This window comes from Protomyctophum parallelum (genome assembly GCF_964188405.1).
Source record: "Protomyctophum parallelum genome assembly, chromosome: 12".
NCBI classification, from domain to species: domain Eukaryota; kingdom Metazoa; phylum Chordata; class Actinopteri; order Myctophiformes; family Myctophidae; genus Protomyctophum; species Protomyctophum parallelum.
In genome coordinates, this window is record NC_139712.1 from 23,490,053 (window position 1) to 23,506,481 (window position 16,429).

At 42.0% G+C, this 16,429-nt stretch overlaps 1 protein-coding gene across 3 annotated transcripts in view; it reads right to left on the reverse strand.

Annotated features, from left to right (window-relative positions):
* The window catches only part of nsmaf (neutral sphingomyelinase (N-SMase) activation associated factor), a 47,022-nt gene that overhangs the window by 30,128 nt on the left and 465 nt on the right, over positions 1-16,429 (reverse strand). For all 3 annotated transcript variants that reach the window (XM_083778305.1, XM_083778306.1, XM_083778304.1), the window contains exons 2-11: positions 9,529-9,615; positions 7,061-7,139; positions 6,787-6,848; positions 6,207-6,243; positions 6,038-6,088; positions 5,616-5,687; positions 5,363-5,410; positions 2,864-2,916; positions 1,819-1,948; positions 868-939 (exon numbers count right to left, since the gene is read on the reverse strand). In XM_083778305.1, the coding sequence (XP_083634431.1) occupies positions 868-939; positions 1,819-1,948; positions 2,864-2,916; positions 5,363-5,410; positions 5,616-5,687; positions 6,038-6,088; positions 6,207-6,243; positions 6,787-6,848; positions 7,061-7,139; positions 9,529-9,615 (691 nt within the window). The remainder of the gene's footprint in view (positions 1-867; positions 940-1,818; positions 1,949-2,863; positions 2,917-5,362; positions 5,411-5,615; positions 5,688-6,037; positions 6,089-6,206; positions 6,244-6,786; positions 6,849-7,060; positions 7,140-9,528; positions 9,616-16,429) is intronic.

A 16,429-nucleotide genomic window follows, 5' to 3' on the forward strand; every position in this document is an offset into this window, starting at 1 on the left:
ACACACACACACACACAATTTTAACAATTTTAATGTTGGCATCTTATCACATGCCTAGGATAAGTAAAGGGACGCTAGGGTTCATGGGCGCCACAACGTTTCTTCCATGAAAGCAGTATTGGAAAGGCCTTTTGTTGTCTCCACCAGGCCGAAGGCATGGGGGGAGAGTATGTTTTGCTCTGCGTCCGTCCGTGTGTCCGTGTGTCCGTCCGTCCGTCCGTCCGTCCGTGAGCAGCTAATCTCGGCCACCGTTAACCCGGTCCATGCCAAATTTTGCACACACACTCCCTGGATGCCAACGATGAACCTCTGCCCCAGACTTTCCAGAACGGCCTGTTATAGCGCCACCAGGAGGCCACTTTGTGCAAAACAAGTTTTTGCACAGTACACCTACACATTTTGTCCAAACATCACGCAAATTGGTACACAGTCTCTCTAGAGCCATTCAATGAAACCGGTCTTTCACATTTCTCAGACTCCATCCTGATTGGTTAAAATTGGCTTACAAAGTTCACAGGAGTGCTCAGTTTCAAACAAAATGCTGCAAATCATGAACACATCGCGTGATTTCCGTGAAATTGTGCACCCACATTCCCACTAGGCCCAGGACAAAATGCCACATGAACAATTTCAACTCAGCCTCAAGGTGGCGCTAAAACTGGCCGAAAAGTGTTTTTACCTCTAACTGCACGGATCTGTGGATAACCTGGTGGAGACCTGTTGCCCACAGTCACCACATTGATTGCGTCTACTTTAAAGTTATCCCTAAAGAGGCATCTTTGTTTTTGTACATTTGATTGATTGATTGATTGACAACAAGCTTTACATATTGGATACAAGTTTGAATGTGTCTGTCTACCAACTCACCAGCGGTCGGAGGCCGTGTCGTCGCTTGTAGATCCGTCTGACGCTGTGCAGCCTGATTTGAATCACCTGCTCCTAAAACACAATGGCGTTAGAAATAATAATAAAACAATGGCGACATGAACTGAAAAAGGGAAGAAAAAAAACAAGAAATATAGTCGTATTTGTCAGGTGAAACAAACGCTGTCTCCATTGAGCATCTTTCCTGCTCTCCAGTTTGCTCATAACATTAGGCGGTGTTATCAGGCGCTCCGCTGCAGGTGTGTGGCTGTTTACATGTGGGTGTCGGGTGAAATCAGCCCTCCCGCGCTGCGCGTGTCATAGCTTAGGAGGCAGCCAGTCATGACTAGGTCGCTACTACGCGATTGGCTGGCGGCGTTTCAGAGTATGGGGTCAGACTAAAATGCATTTTCCCGGGGCATGATGGCGTCGTAATGCCCGATATTACACTTTGTTGCATGCAACCAAGCAAGCATTAACCCATTTAGGCCTGGGGAAAAAAGTATCCTAAAAGAATATATATTCAAAGATTTGTGCCGTATTTTCATGATTTCTTTGTAGATCTGCTATTTTTCAATAGCTAAAGTATAACAAAATGCTTAGTTAAAACACCAAAAGGGGTTCCAACCCAGAATGGGTTAAATGACTTGTCTTTTAGTTCTACTGGATCTCTTCTCCACTAGTCCCTCCCTAACATTTTAGTCTAGTTGTTAATTGTTGACAGTATATAAAGTCATAGTTTTAGTAATCATAGCTTTATATAGTGTTAATTTAGTTTTCGGCAGTGGAAAAAGGTAGTTGACAAACATTCTTCGTCATAGTTTTTCACTGGATAGATGTTGAGAGGCTGGAAGTACAGTACAGTACAGTACAGTACAGTACAGTACAGTACAGTACAGTACAGTACAGTACAGTACAGTACAGTACAGTACAGTACAGTACAGTACAACTCACTGGGTAGCTGTTGAGAGGCTGAAAGTAGAGACTTTCGTCCGTTATGCAGATGTGACCGGGGTTGGACACCAGTGGCAGGACCATCTCCACCGTGCACTCCATGTGTGGCCTCTCTGCGACACTCTGAAAGCTTACGACAGCAAGGACAAGCTGTTAGCAATCTGACAAAATGAATGGGAAACTTTTAACAGTTCTTTCAAAAAGATTCTATAAATGTCTCCTGACAGTTTTCTGAAAAAGCTATGTTTCTATGTCAGTCGTTCTTCGATTTTTCAAAAATAGCAGAAATACAAGCTCATAGCTCGCCACCGAGTGGCGCACTATGAGCTTGTAGATCTGCTATTTTTCAATAGCTAAAGCATAGCATAATGCTAACACCAAAAGGGGTTCCCGCTCAAAATGGGTTAATACATTTAAAATAAATCAGCACAAAGTGGTGAATAGAAGACAATTTGCAACACATACATGAAGCCATTAATGCCGTATCACCATCATTTATCATATATAGACCATAATCATAATCAGTGGTGCTACATTAAGTGCATTTCCTGCACTGTACTTAAGTACAATTTTGAAGTATTTATAGGCCTACTTGTTCGAGCATTTCCAATAATTCTACTTCTACTACAGTATATCTTGGATCCAAATATTGTACTTTAACTCCACTACATATATTTTAAAACTTGAGTTACTAGTTTTATATTATTATTACAAAACATACATTAACCAGAGAAACTATGTTGCTATACAAAATTAAATGGCCGTGGACCCCCATTTCAAAATATGTTGTTCCCAGGAGATAATAGAATAACAGATCTACAAGCCCAGAGTGCGGCACTAAGTGACACGCTACAAGCTTGTAGGTCTGCTATTTTTGAAAAATGGAAGAACGACTGACATAGAAACAGCTTTTTCAGAAAACTGTCAGGATGTAGAAGACATTTTTTTAATCTGATCTCAGGTCAGAATGGGTTAATGGGTCAAATCGCTATCACAACAGCTTGACACACATCCTTCCACACATTTCAGCTTCACATGAACATACTTGTTTTTGTCAAATGATGATCTTGCGAGTCGTGACTGTAAATTAGCTTCAATCTGGAAATAGAGAAGTGTAAAATTATATAGGGCAGTGGGTTCTCAAACATTTCCATGTCAAGGACCCCCATATTCATGAAAGTAGTCGGCCCACTCGACACACAGCTGAAACAATGTTGTGCCCGTTAGAGAATATTTGACAAGATTTGCCAAGAAAGATTTGCCCAGACCACCAGAGCTCATGGAAGGTCCATTCATCTAGCCTGGGTTCCAGCCTGAATTGCTTGCGTTCTGTGATTCTAAATTGTCACTCGCTACTCAGACTGGACCATAGACTGTAAAGAAATATGGACAAAGCGTTCTCCGGGTCTAACATGAACGTACAATGAGGCCTGTCAGTCCTTGTATTGTAAGTCGCCATCTTTCTAGATCCGTTTTAGCCCAGCTGGCCATTGGCTGGCCCAGACAACGAGGCGGGACTTCCCCCCTTCTTCTCCGTTGGTTTTTATTTTGACTCGAGTGGGAAGGGAATCCCGATCATAGACTGTAACGGTAGCCATGCCCCTCAGAACATGCGCGACGTTATGGTCATTTTTTTAATAAATGGGACCATAATTTTCCAAAAAGAATATTATGACATTAGAAATGAGACTTTAAACTAGTGACTGGAAGCAGAAAGTATTCATGACCATGTTTATTAAGGTAATACAGTCTAGGTGAAGTTGGGCCCAAATACATGGACTTCTATGGGGCTATGGGTTTTTCTGGGTCCAATGACAGCGCCACAACAGGCCATTATATGAACTTTCAGGAAATCCCGATTTCCTCAGTGGCTTCACAAAATATCTGTCTGACTGCCCCCCTGGTCTGGACAGAGGCTGCTTGACTCAAATTGTTGCTGATACGTCATCAGCCAGCGCTACTCTGTCCATGCTTCAGCCAGCGCTACTCTGTCCATGCTTCTCACTGTTATCAGCCAGCGCTACTCTGTCCATGCTTCTCACTGTTGAGAAAAGCAGTGCCGTTCGGTTCGAGACTAGAGAGTAAAAACCTACAGTAAAAAGTAAACGATTCAGTAGTCCACTCACTGTCAGATTCAGTATTACAAAAACACTGACTGGCTGTGTGGGGTGAGTTTAGTGAATGATAAGGGGACGACGCAGGACAACAGCAGTAGCTGTGTGGGGTGAGATTAGTGAATGATAAGGGGACGTTGCAGGGCAACAGCAGTAGCTGTGTGGGATGAGATTAGTGAATGATAAGGGGACGTTGCAGGGCAACAGCAGTAGCTGTGTGGGGTGAGTTTAGTGAATGATAAGGGGACTACGCAGGACAACAGCAGTAGCTGTGTGGGGTGAGTTTAGTGAATGATAAGGGGACGTCGCAGGACAACAGCAGTAGCTGTGTGGGGTGAGTTTAGTGAATGATAAGGGGACGTTGCATGACAACAGCAGTAGCTGTGTGGGGTGAGTTTAGTGAATGATAAGGGGACGTTGCAGGGCAACAGCAGTAGCTGTGTGGGATGAGATTAGTGAATGATAAGGGGACGTTGCAGGGCAACAGCAGTAGCTGTGTGGGATGAGATTAGTGAATGATAAGGGGACGTTGCAGGGCAACAGCAGTAGCTGTGTGGGGTGAGTTTAGTGAATGATAAGGGGACTACGCAGGACAACAGCAGTAGCTGTGTGGGGTGAGTTTAGTGAATGATAAGGGGACATCGCAGGACAACAGCAGTAGCTGTGTGGGGTGAGTTTAGTGAATGATAAGGGGACGTTGCATGACAACAGCAGTAGCTGTGTGGGGTGAGTTTAGTGAATGATAAGGGGACGTCGCAGGACAACAGCAGTAGCTGTGTGGGGTGAGTTTAGTGAATCATAAGGGGACGTTGCAGGACAACAGCAGTATCTGTGTGGGGTGAGTTTAGTGAATGCTAAGGGGACGTTGCAGGGCAACAGCAGTAGCTGGGTGGGGTGAGTTTAGTGAATGATAAGGGGACGTTGCATGACAACAGCAGTAGCTGTGTGGGGTGAGTTTAGTGAATGATAAGGGGACGTTGCAGGGCAACAGCAGTAGCTGTGTGGGGTGAGTTTAGTGAATGATAAGGGGACGTTGCAGGGCAACAGCAGTAGCTGTGTGGGGTGAGTTTAGTGAATGATAAGGGGACGTTGCAGGATAAAAGCAGTAGCTGTGTGGGGTGAGATTAGTGAATGATAAGGGGACGTTGCAGGGCAACAGCAGTAGCTGTGTGGGGTGAGATTAGTGAATGATAAGGGGACGTTGCAGGGCAACAGCAGTAGCTGTGTGGGGTGAGATTAGTGAATGATAAGGGGACGTTGCAGGGCAACAGCAGTAGCTGTGAGGGCTGAGTTTAGTTTACCTTGGAGAAAGGACACTAGGACAGACATGTAAGCGTCCACTTAGTTCCTCCTACGTAACTATAAATCATTTAAGCTGGGGACACCCTGGACCCCACACTGAGAGAACCCCAGTGATGTACATTACTCACCATGGCGGTCTGGTCTCCAAGCTTGTCCAGGCAGGATGCTCTGTGAAGCTGACATAACATATACACACAGACACAACCATGGCTATTATTACCGTTTTATATAATAAATAATAATAAATACATAAAAATTTACACATAATCAAATGTTATATGGTCATGATTCACCAGTTTGCCAGTTCAGTTAACATTTTTGCTATTGTTGCTATTTTGGGGATAGTTTGTCTTGGCGTAGAATTTGCGAATGTGAACGTACCTGTAGCAACGTTTGCACCACATCCTCGGTCTTATTCCAAACCTCCAGCTGAAAGACAACTTTATGTTTCCCCTGGGGAAAGAACGGAGGGGTCATTCAATGCGTGTACAGTACACTTAAAAAGGGAATGAAGTAATGTGTAAACGCTTGGAGGACTAGCTTACGAGACCATAAGAATCATGTATGCATTTAGGAAACAGCGTAATAACGACTGCTGACATCAAACAGTGGGTCGGGATCCATTTGGGAATAGCAGATCAACAAGCTCACAATTCATTGCCATGCGACGCGTTGTGAGCTTGTAGATCGGCTATTTTTCTTTTTACTAGTTTGAGTCCCAGGGGAGACATCACATTTCTCTTTTGGGTCTCAAGCTAAAAACGTTGGGCAATCACTGCACCACACAATAGACTGACACCTACCCTTTCAATCGTGTACGGTGCGATCACATTGTTTTCTTTGATGTGATAAACCTGAAACCCAGAAGAATTTGTATATTTATTTGCTGCCAAACAAATACCAAAATGCATGAGCTAATTATGATTAAGACCAACATCAAATCAAAATAGGTATATACAGTAGGACACACACCTGCTCACATTGGATAGAGATCCTAGAAGGCTTGTTCCTAAGAGGAAGACATCGTTCAAAATACATTCAAATACAAATATCCCAGTACTCCATTGCTGTTTACATGTCGGGTGGAATGCTCACCCAAACTGTAACGCATTCACAGTAGGCCTACTCCCTTGCTCTGTTAGTGTGTAGTGTTACTATTTAACCCATTTAGGCCTGACGTTGAAAATTTTAAAATAATTCTTCTAAATCCTGACAGTTTTCTGAAATAATGTGTTTCTACATCAGTGGTTCTCAATATTTCATGTCAAGGACCCCCAGAATTATCTGTATTTGGCCGCAGACCCCCATCTGAAAATATGTTGTTCCAGGGACACCCCAGAAGCAACGATATGAGTAAGAAACGCCCGCTCGCTGTGAAAGAATATATATTCAAAGATTTGCGGCACATTTTCACGATTAAAAAAAAGAAATAGCAGATCTACAAGATCGTAGCGCGGCACTCGGTACTGAGCTTGTAGATATGCTATTTTTCAATAGCTAAAAGTATAACATAATGCTTAAACAATGTACAATATAAAATGTCTATACTCACTCATTGAAGGGGTTTCCCTTTTCCTCCACAAATTCAATCCCATTACAGTCTTTTAGGGGGATCTGAGGACACATGGATATTTGAAAAGAGAGCCTGGTTACTAAAGCAGAACAGAGCTTTTTTTATTTTTATGAATGCCATCACAGTGCAAGCCGAGATCATGCTTATGAACAGATGTTGGTATTCAACATAGAAACTCTAGAAACTTCATTTTGGTGTGCTGAAATAAAAAACAAAAACACATCAACAACATAAACACGCCATGACAATATACCTTTAAAATTGGTTCCGAAAAATCTTCCGGGTCGAATATGATAGACTTGGAGCACACTTTGAACGAGCCTCTGACCTTCCTGTAAGCAAAACAAGTTGTTTACGGTTTACAAAACACAGCAAGGATGCAATTATTCATCTTTTATTTTACAGCGTAAAGTAAGTGTGCAAACCCATTTAGGCCTGACCAGTGGCGTATCCAGGAATTACGTTTTGGCCAGGCAAGATATGTTAATTGTTGTCTCCCCGCGCACAATCGTAGCACTAAAGGTTTTCGAAGAGATAATACCTGCCAGACGAGTAGGATACAAAGGCTGAAAGGCATGCATTTACATTCCAATGGGTGACTGGGGGGCGCACTCTACCGCAACGGCCAATCAGCTGTCCATTTTAATAGTTCTCAGGTCTTGTTTTTGTCCTCTTTTTTCTCATGCCTCGCCTTATTGTAGATAACGTAAAAAAAAAAATCTTCTAAATCCTGACAGTTTTCTGAAATACCTCATGTTTCTATGTCAGTGATAGTCAAAAATAGCAGACCTACAGTACAAGCTCGTAGCGTGGCACTCGGTGCCGCACTACGAGCTTGTAGATCTGCTATCTTTCAATAGCTAAATTATAACATGATGCTTTCAAAAACCAAAAGGGGTTCCCGCCACAATAATGGGTTAACAGTCCTAACTAACTCCAACAATGAAGCACGTTTAATCTGTCAAATGCCACCTGAAATCGGTTAGTTGCATTGGACGAGCAAAGAATGAAGACGTCCCATAGGTTGAAATTAATATATAATTAATTTCGAATGTATTATTTTGTATAACTGTAATAATCGTGTCACCCTGGGGCTATTTCTAATGAGCCGTGTATGGCCCATTTGAACTGCCACGCTCATGTCACGTTGACACAGAACATCATATCTCTGTTGACAGAATGTTACTGAAATGTCCCATCAACAGCTAAAAGAGTTTTAGGTGGCCTCACACTGGTTTTACCTCATACCTCATTGGTTCCTTTTTAGTACACAACAGGGCGAAAAAGAGACCTTGGTCTCAATGGATTCCGCTTGAAATAAAGGTTTCAAATCAATCCAATCCAATAGGAAGGATAAGATGACACCACTCCAGCCGGACAATCGGATTCACATGTATTAATAGCGACACAGCTCTCATTATAGAAATGTCCTTGATAGTAACTAACTATTGCCCTCTTGTGTCTCGTCTTTAAGATTCACGACGCCTGGAAAACATTTATCAAACCACAACAGATGATAACATGTCTGCATAAAGCACTGTGCATTTCACTGTGTAATTCAGAGAACTCCTGTACAGCTTCTGTACATGCAGAAAATGGCAAAGAGGTTTTACACCCACTCAGACAGCATGTGTAAAACCTCTGCCATTTTCTCTCAAATAGTGACAGTGTATATACAATCGGTGTCTTTCTTGCCGTCTTGGTTTAAATTTTTTGTAAAAGTAAGTCTTTATTTTTAGACACATCAGCGTCTTATATCAGTGGTTAAGAAACCTTTTCGGGCCATAGAAACACAATTCTGAATAAAAATAACATTAAAGGACCACTTTGCAACCTATCTTCATATAATAGGTCCTCACTAATAATCATGAAAAAAATGGCACGATTTTTTTCCTACTCAGTCTGTGTCTCATAGGAGGTCTGTGGGCAGTTTGGAAACAGTTTGGAAACAGTTTCCAGTGACGTCATCGGATATCACTGCATTACACGCAGCTCTGCGTTTTCAGAACAACGTAAGCCACCGGGAGGCGGTGACTTGCTGTGAGGTTTGATAAAATGGTAAATGGTGCAATTATAGTTACTAGTTAGCTAGTTACCTTTATCCAAGGCGTTTTACATAGATTCACCCACCCCTTCACACAACGATGACAGAGGAAACCATGCAAGGCACCACCACCTGCACATCGGGAGCAATTAGTGGCTCAGAGTCTTGCTCAAGGACACTTCGACACCAACTCTGGGGGAGCCCACAGGGATCGAACTGTGAACCTCACAGTTCCCATCTGGCTGCTCTACCGGCCACTCTAACCCTGAGCCACTGCCGCCGCTATTTATTTTTTAATCGTGAAAATGTGGTACAAATCTTTGAATACATGTTCTTTCTGAGCAAAAGTTTTTAACTCAAATCTTTGCTTCTGAGGGGTTCCTGCCTGGAACAACATATTTTCAGATGGGGGTTGGAGGCCAATTACATATAATTTCTGGGGTCCTTGACATGAAATATTGAGCACCACTGATGCAGAAACATGAGTTATTTCAGAGAATTGTCATGATTCAGAAGACATATTTTAAATTTCGACGTCAGGCCTAAATAAAATTACACACCGGTATCATATCGACTGATACGCAGGTTCTAGCCGGTATCAGAAATCGGTATAGGGAAGGGAATTTTTTTTATCGTTAACATACATTATTAACTGTAATAAATGATGTGTCTCTTACCTGTCCTTCTGAGAGCTTCTAGTTATGAGCAGGGCGATGTGCTGCTCAAAATAATATTCCTCCAGATCCAGCAACAGCAGCGAAAACCTTGGTGGGGGGAAAAAAAAGACAAAACAGAAAACTGAGTACATGAAAATGGCATCATTCAGAACAGAATATACAGTAGCTCCTTTAAAACTCTAGTGTCTTGAAACTCTTCTAAACTACTTTTCTCTTTCTATTACTTAGATTAGATTTCATTGTCTCACAATGTACGTGGTGAAAGTGAAACCTATGATAGTGAATGAATGAATGAATGAATGCATGAATGAATGAAATGTATAAAGCACATTTTCAAACATAAGTTACAAAGTGCTTTACAGACACAACAATCAAAAACAACATTAAGAACACAAAGCATAGAATCACATCAAAACACCATCAAGGAAATAAATAATAAATATATACATATACATATTATTATATTATGTATACATATGCATACACATAGGCCTACATGCAAATACACACATAGTCCGGGAGCTAGACCCAGCCCTCATAGCAATTTTTGCTACCTTTTTTTCACTATTATTTCCTGTTAGCATATACCTTGGGCCATCTCAAAATGAAGGGACCACTCCCAACTCGGGGCCGTTTGGTTTCAGGGGCCCAAAAACCCCTTTTTTGGTATATGTCTCTGGCGAAATTGTGTAAAGGCAAATAAAAATTCACTGAAATTACATAAATACACATGGAAGTGTGAAATTTGGCATGGAGTATCCTGACACATAGGGGTAAGTATCAGAATAGGATTTTGGGGCTATCTACCATTGTATTCTTAAATATGACCTACATCATCCTCAGAAACACAAAAATATACACTGTCCGCTTAACAAATAACAACAAAGATGGTTATTTTCCAGCACATTAGGGTGAATATAACTGCCTCACTTGTATATAGAAAACTTCCCATATCCTTAAGCTTCAATTTAAGCCCAAGATGACCTCTCTATCTTGAAGATTACTCTTTCTGTGGCCAAAATGCTGCACTATACCTCAAATCGGAGACATTTTCATTATCAGTCACTATAGCCTTCCAGAGTCCTAGAATGTAACAATAGGTTCACATGTTCTGCAACTACTGCTGTCTGAAGTTAGAAACATGAATACTACAGCAGGAACACAAATGCCTTTTATTATATTTATATTCATTTATTATATTATATGCACATAATAGCTTGTTTCAGTACATAGCCTATCAATAGTCACCCAAATCAATGTGCACCCAAATGTAACAGTGACCGAGTTAAAGACAAAGGGAGACACAACAGAAAAATACTGTATGACAAGGGGGCATCAGATTCCTTGTTTTTCTTTTTCTTTCTTTTTTTCATAATTTATCAAAGAAATCAAAGAAAACAACAAAAACAACCACAACAAAATAATTGTTATACCACTGCATATTTTAAACCTTAAATTCACAACCCTTCCATATTGACAACTACTTTAGGTTTATTCATCATCAGATTCATCTTCCTCCTCCTCTTCATCATCAGAATCATTCATATGTGTATGAATTTCTTCTAGGTCATCCTCGTCTGTCCCCTCTTCAGACAACACATCAATGAGGGCTTTGGGGATGACGTCACCTTCAAACCATAGAGGCTCTAGTTTGCCATTTTCTGAGTTCAGATGAAACCCATGGTCAAGAGGTGATGGAATTTCTGGGTTATTCTCATGAGCCCTCTTCCAGATGCATACCTGGAAGTTAACTCTTTTGACATGCTGCAAGAGGACCCTCTTGCATGGTGGAAAAGTTGAAAGATCAAGGGAGAGACCTGGTCGAAGCTCGAGGCTTGAGCCACACATTTTCTTCACCTTGATCTCTCTTGCCTCATCCACACGCTTCACTCGAGGACCAAAGCTATAGAGGCGACAGGTGAACTCTTCAACACCAGTTAGCACAAGCCCATCAAGTTCCCAAGAGTTCCCCACTGCGGCAAAGATCTGAATGAACTTAGAATGCTGATTCAGAAGCTTGATGGGTCGCACCTTTCCTTTGCCTTTGAATGCAGAGGTGCAGTCAGCACCAGTGAAGGCATGCAAGGCCAGCAAAGCTGAAATATGCTCTTGTGAATGATCTTCAGCCAGCTGGTTGATGTTAATCAGCTTATCTCCCATGTCAAATATGACATCAACTGTGAAGGATTTGGCATAATAGAGGAGAATGAAGAAAATGTCAGAGTCTCTGGCTCTGACTCGGACAGTTTTGATGTGAGGCATTGTGCTTTGGATGTGATTGATGTAGATGATCACCCTCACATCAGTTTCTTCATGTGTTGAATTCAGATCAGGTAGAAGTGCTTTGGAAATCACTCCAGCTTGAGCTTCTATCCTGAAAGCTTGACCAGCCTCAATGAAGATGATGGGCCTTCGGAGTATCTCTTCCATCATATCTGGAGAGCTCCAGTGCTCGATAATTAGATGTATGAGTGACTTCTTGTTACCTTTCCAATCTGCAGGTCGGCGAACATTCAGACCATTAACTATGTACCACTCACCACAACCTCTGCGATCCCTCTCAGCTGATTTTGAGAAAGTGGAGCTCCCTTCTCCTGGTCAATGTGGTCTCATTGTAGATGGTAATGCCACATTCTATATGAGCAATGTGCCCCAGACAATGAAGACTATATCAGAGCGCATCTTCAAAAGTCAACCTACTGCCGCAGAAACAGTATTCAGTACTGACACTTATGTTGACCGACTTCATTCACCAAAATCAGCTGAGAGGGATCGCAGAGGTTGTGGTGAGCGGTACATAGTTAATGGTCTGAATGTTCGCCGACCTGCAAATTGGAAAGGTTTCCTCACAAATGATGACAACAAGAAGTCACTCATACATCTAATTCTCGAGCACTGGAGCTCTCCAAATATGATGGAAGAGATACTCCGAAGGCCCATCATCTTCATTGAGGCTGGTCAAGCTTTCAGGATAGAAGCTCAAGCTGGAGTGATTTCCAAAGCACTTCTACCTGATCTGAATTCAACACATGAAGAAACTGATGTGAGGGTGATCATCTACATCAATCACATCCAAAGCACAATGCCTCACATCAAAACTGTCCGAGTCAGAGCCAGAGACTCTGACATTTTCTTCATTCTCCTCTATTATGCCAAATCCTTCACAGTCGATGTCATATTTGACATGGGAGATAAGCTGATTAACATCAACCAACTGGCTGAAGATTATTCACAAGAGCATATTTCAGTTTTGCTGGCCTTGCATGCCTTCACTGGTGCTGACTGCACCTCTGCATTCAAAGGCAAAGGAAAGGTGCGACCCATCAAGCTTCTGAATCAGCATTCTAAGTTCATTCAGATCTTTGCCGCAGTGGGGAACTCTTGGGAACTTGATGGGCTTGTGTTAACTGGTGTTGAAGAGTTCACCTGTCGCCTCTATAGCTTTGGTCCTCGAGTGAAGCGTGTGGATGAGGCAAGAGAGATCAAGGTGAAGAAAATGTGTGGCTCAAGCCTCGAGCTTCGACCAGGTCTCTCCCTTGATCTTTCAACTTTTCCACCATGCAAGAGGGTCCTCTTGCAGCATGTCAAAAGAGTTAACTTCCAGGTATGCATCTGGAAGAAGGCTCATGAGAATAACCCAGAAATTCCATCACCTCTTGACCATGGGTTTCATCTGAACTCAGAAAATGGCAAACTAGAGCCTCTATGGTTTGAAGGTGACGTCATCCCCAAAGCCCTCATTGATGTGTTGTCTGAAGAGGGGACAGACGAGGATGACCTAGAAGAAATTCATACACATATGAATGATTCTGATGATGAAGAGGAGGAGGAAGATGAATCTGATGATGAATAAACCTAAAGTAGTTGTCAATATGGAAGGGTTGTGAATTTAAGGTTTAAAATATGCAGTGATATAACAATTCTTTTGTTGTGGTTGTTTTTGTTGTTTTCTTTGATTTCTTTGATAAATTATGAAAAAAAGAAAGAAAAAGAAAAACAAGGAATCTGATGCCCCCTTGTCATACAGTATTTTTCTGTTGTGTCTCCCTTTGTCTTTAACTCGGTCACTGTTACATTTGGGTGCACATTGATTTGGGTGACTATTGATAGGCTATGTACTGAAACAAGCTATTATGTGCATATAATATAATAAATAAATATAAATATAATAAAAGGCATTTGTGTTCCTGCTGTAGTATTCATGTTTCTAACTTCAGACAGCAGTAGTTGCAGAACATGTGAACCTATTGTTACATTCTAGGACTCTGGAAGGCTATAGTGACTGATGATGAAAATGTCTCCGATTTGAGGTATAGTGCAGCATTTTGGCCACAGAAAGAGTAATTTTCAAGATGGAGAGGTCATCTTGGGCTTAAATTGAAGCTTAAGGATATGGGAAGTTTTCTATATACAAGTGAGGCAGTTATATTCACCCTAATGTGCTGGAAAATAACCATCTTTGTTGTTATTTGTTAAACGGACAGTGTATATTTTTGTGTTTCTGAGGATGATGTAGGTCATATTTAAGAATACAATGGTAGATAGCCCCAAAATCCTATTCTGATACTTACCCCTATGTGTCAGGATACTCCATGCCAAATTTCACACTTCCATGTGTATTTATGTAATTTTAGTGAATATTTATTTGCCTTTACACAATTTCGCCAGAGACATATACCAAAAAAGGGGTTTTTGGGCCCCTGAAACCAAACGGCCCCGAGTTGGGAGTGGTCCCTTCATTTTGAGATGGCCCAAGGTATATGCTAACAGGAAATAATAGTGAAAAAAAGGTAGCAAAAATTGCTATGAGGGCTGGGTCTAGCTCCCGGACTAACATACATGTAAAACTGATTTAGGAAAAGCAGTTGACATACAGGTGTGTTTTTAAAAGATGTTTATTTTTATTTTTTATATATTATTTATCCCACGATTTTGTAACCCATTTTTCACCCCTGTGTCAATTATCTAATGTGATCCTGGGCTCTACACACCCTCCACCAACCTAGTCCCCATATATGGGGGACAAGGGGAGAGCAACGGACTTGAACTCATGCTTCCTTCATGCTTGAGTGTCCAAGTTGCTCCTTTACACCTGACAGGGGGGAGTTTCCCTGGTTGGACGTAGCGCGTGGAAGGAACACGTTATTCCAACCAGTTCCGTTCCCCTCCATCAGGCGCCCCGGCTGGCCAGGTGGAGGCAATTTAGTGACCATGATTACTGCATGTTTTTTGTGAGGGTACCTACCCTAGGGGACACGGAGAGAACATGCAAACTCCACACAGAAAGGCCCTTTCGCCATAAAAGATGTTTAAAAGCAGGCATGGTCTCTGCTTGCCTGAGAGCCAAGGGGAGGGCATTCCAGAGCACAAAAGCCCGGTCACCTCGGGTGACAAGGTGAGTTGTGGGTGGAACTAGGAGGGCCCTATCTGCAGATCTGAGGCTGCGCACCGGCCTATGGGGTTTTAGCATGTCCGCGATGTAGCGTGAACAGTCTTACTTCCCTACTAAATCCTCTAAAATTGTGTTAAAAACTGTTCCTTATTTTGCTGTGGGGAGACCTCTGGGCCTTCCCCGGACTCGGCTGTGAAATCGCACTGCTCCATTTGATCATTTTTTATTCCATCTCAAAATATGCAAAAGATAATGCAATAATCATCATCATAATAATCATTTCATCATAGTCTTAAATGGTAAATGGTGCATTTATATAGCGCCTTTATAAGGTGTTTTACATAGATTGTGCATTACATTCACCCATTCACACACACATTCATACACCGATGGCAGCGGAAACCATGCAAGGCACCAACCAGCACTTCAGGAGCAATTAGGGGGTTCAGTGTCATGCTCAAGGACACTTCGACAGAAACTCTGTGGGAGCCCAGGTTCGAACTGGCAACCTTACGGTTACCATCCAGCCACTCTACCCCTGAGCCACCGCCGTCTTGGCTGCTACATGACGAGGCAGCCAAGAATGTGGAATTTTTAATGTTTGTTTTAAGCATGCCCACCCGGGGCATCATGTGTGTGGCGGCCACACATGCAGATTTTTTGGGGGTGTAGACAAACAAACAAAACAACTGAGGTTGCTTCTGTGTCGTCGATTCCGCTGTCAAGCATTTCAACCTGGCACGGTGTCTCTTGTATGAAACCAAATAAGTTACAAGATGCATTTATATCGGCCACATGACATCTCAGGTTGCCTTTTAGTGCCCTAAACGAACATTGAAGTTCATATACTTGGCTGGCAAATTAATTACATCATAAGTACTCTAAACAAACATTACAAATCCCATAGACTTAGCTGGCATATGATGTAATGGAAAAAAGCCATGCATTGGAGGGGCTAGCGCCCCTCAAAACATATGGGGTACGTAATTACATAATAATGCATTCTAACATGAACGATATTTGTGAAATGCCCACGTTGTCCCACAGTCCACATAAAAATGGAAGTTATGGAACCAAATGGACCCTGACCGGTCCTTTTGGTTCCATCACACATCATAAGACTGTGAGCATAATGCTTAAGCTCACTGAACTATGCAAAGCAGCATGCATCTTAATGATGCATATAATATGCAATTGCAATAACAACAATCAATCAATAAATGGATGACAGTGTAGTATAAACTTGCAGCAGTAAATTCTGCAGACCGTCCTAATCCGATAAATCAAATAAAGTTACAGGTCTGTAACTCTTGAGAGTGTACACATGGAACCAAATGGACCCTCACATAATGTGTAACTCTCTCTCTCTGCATACAAATGGAACCAAATGGACCCTTACAGGTCTGCATCTCTGAGAGTGTACACATGGAACCAAATGGACCATTACAGGTCTGTAACTCTGAGAGCGTACACATGGAACCAAATGGACCCTTGGCCTTACAGGTCTGT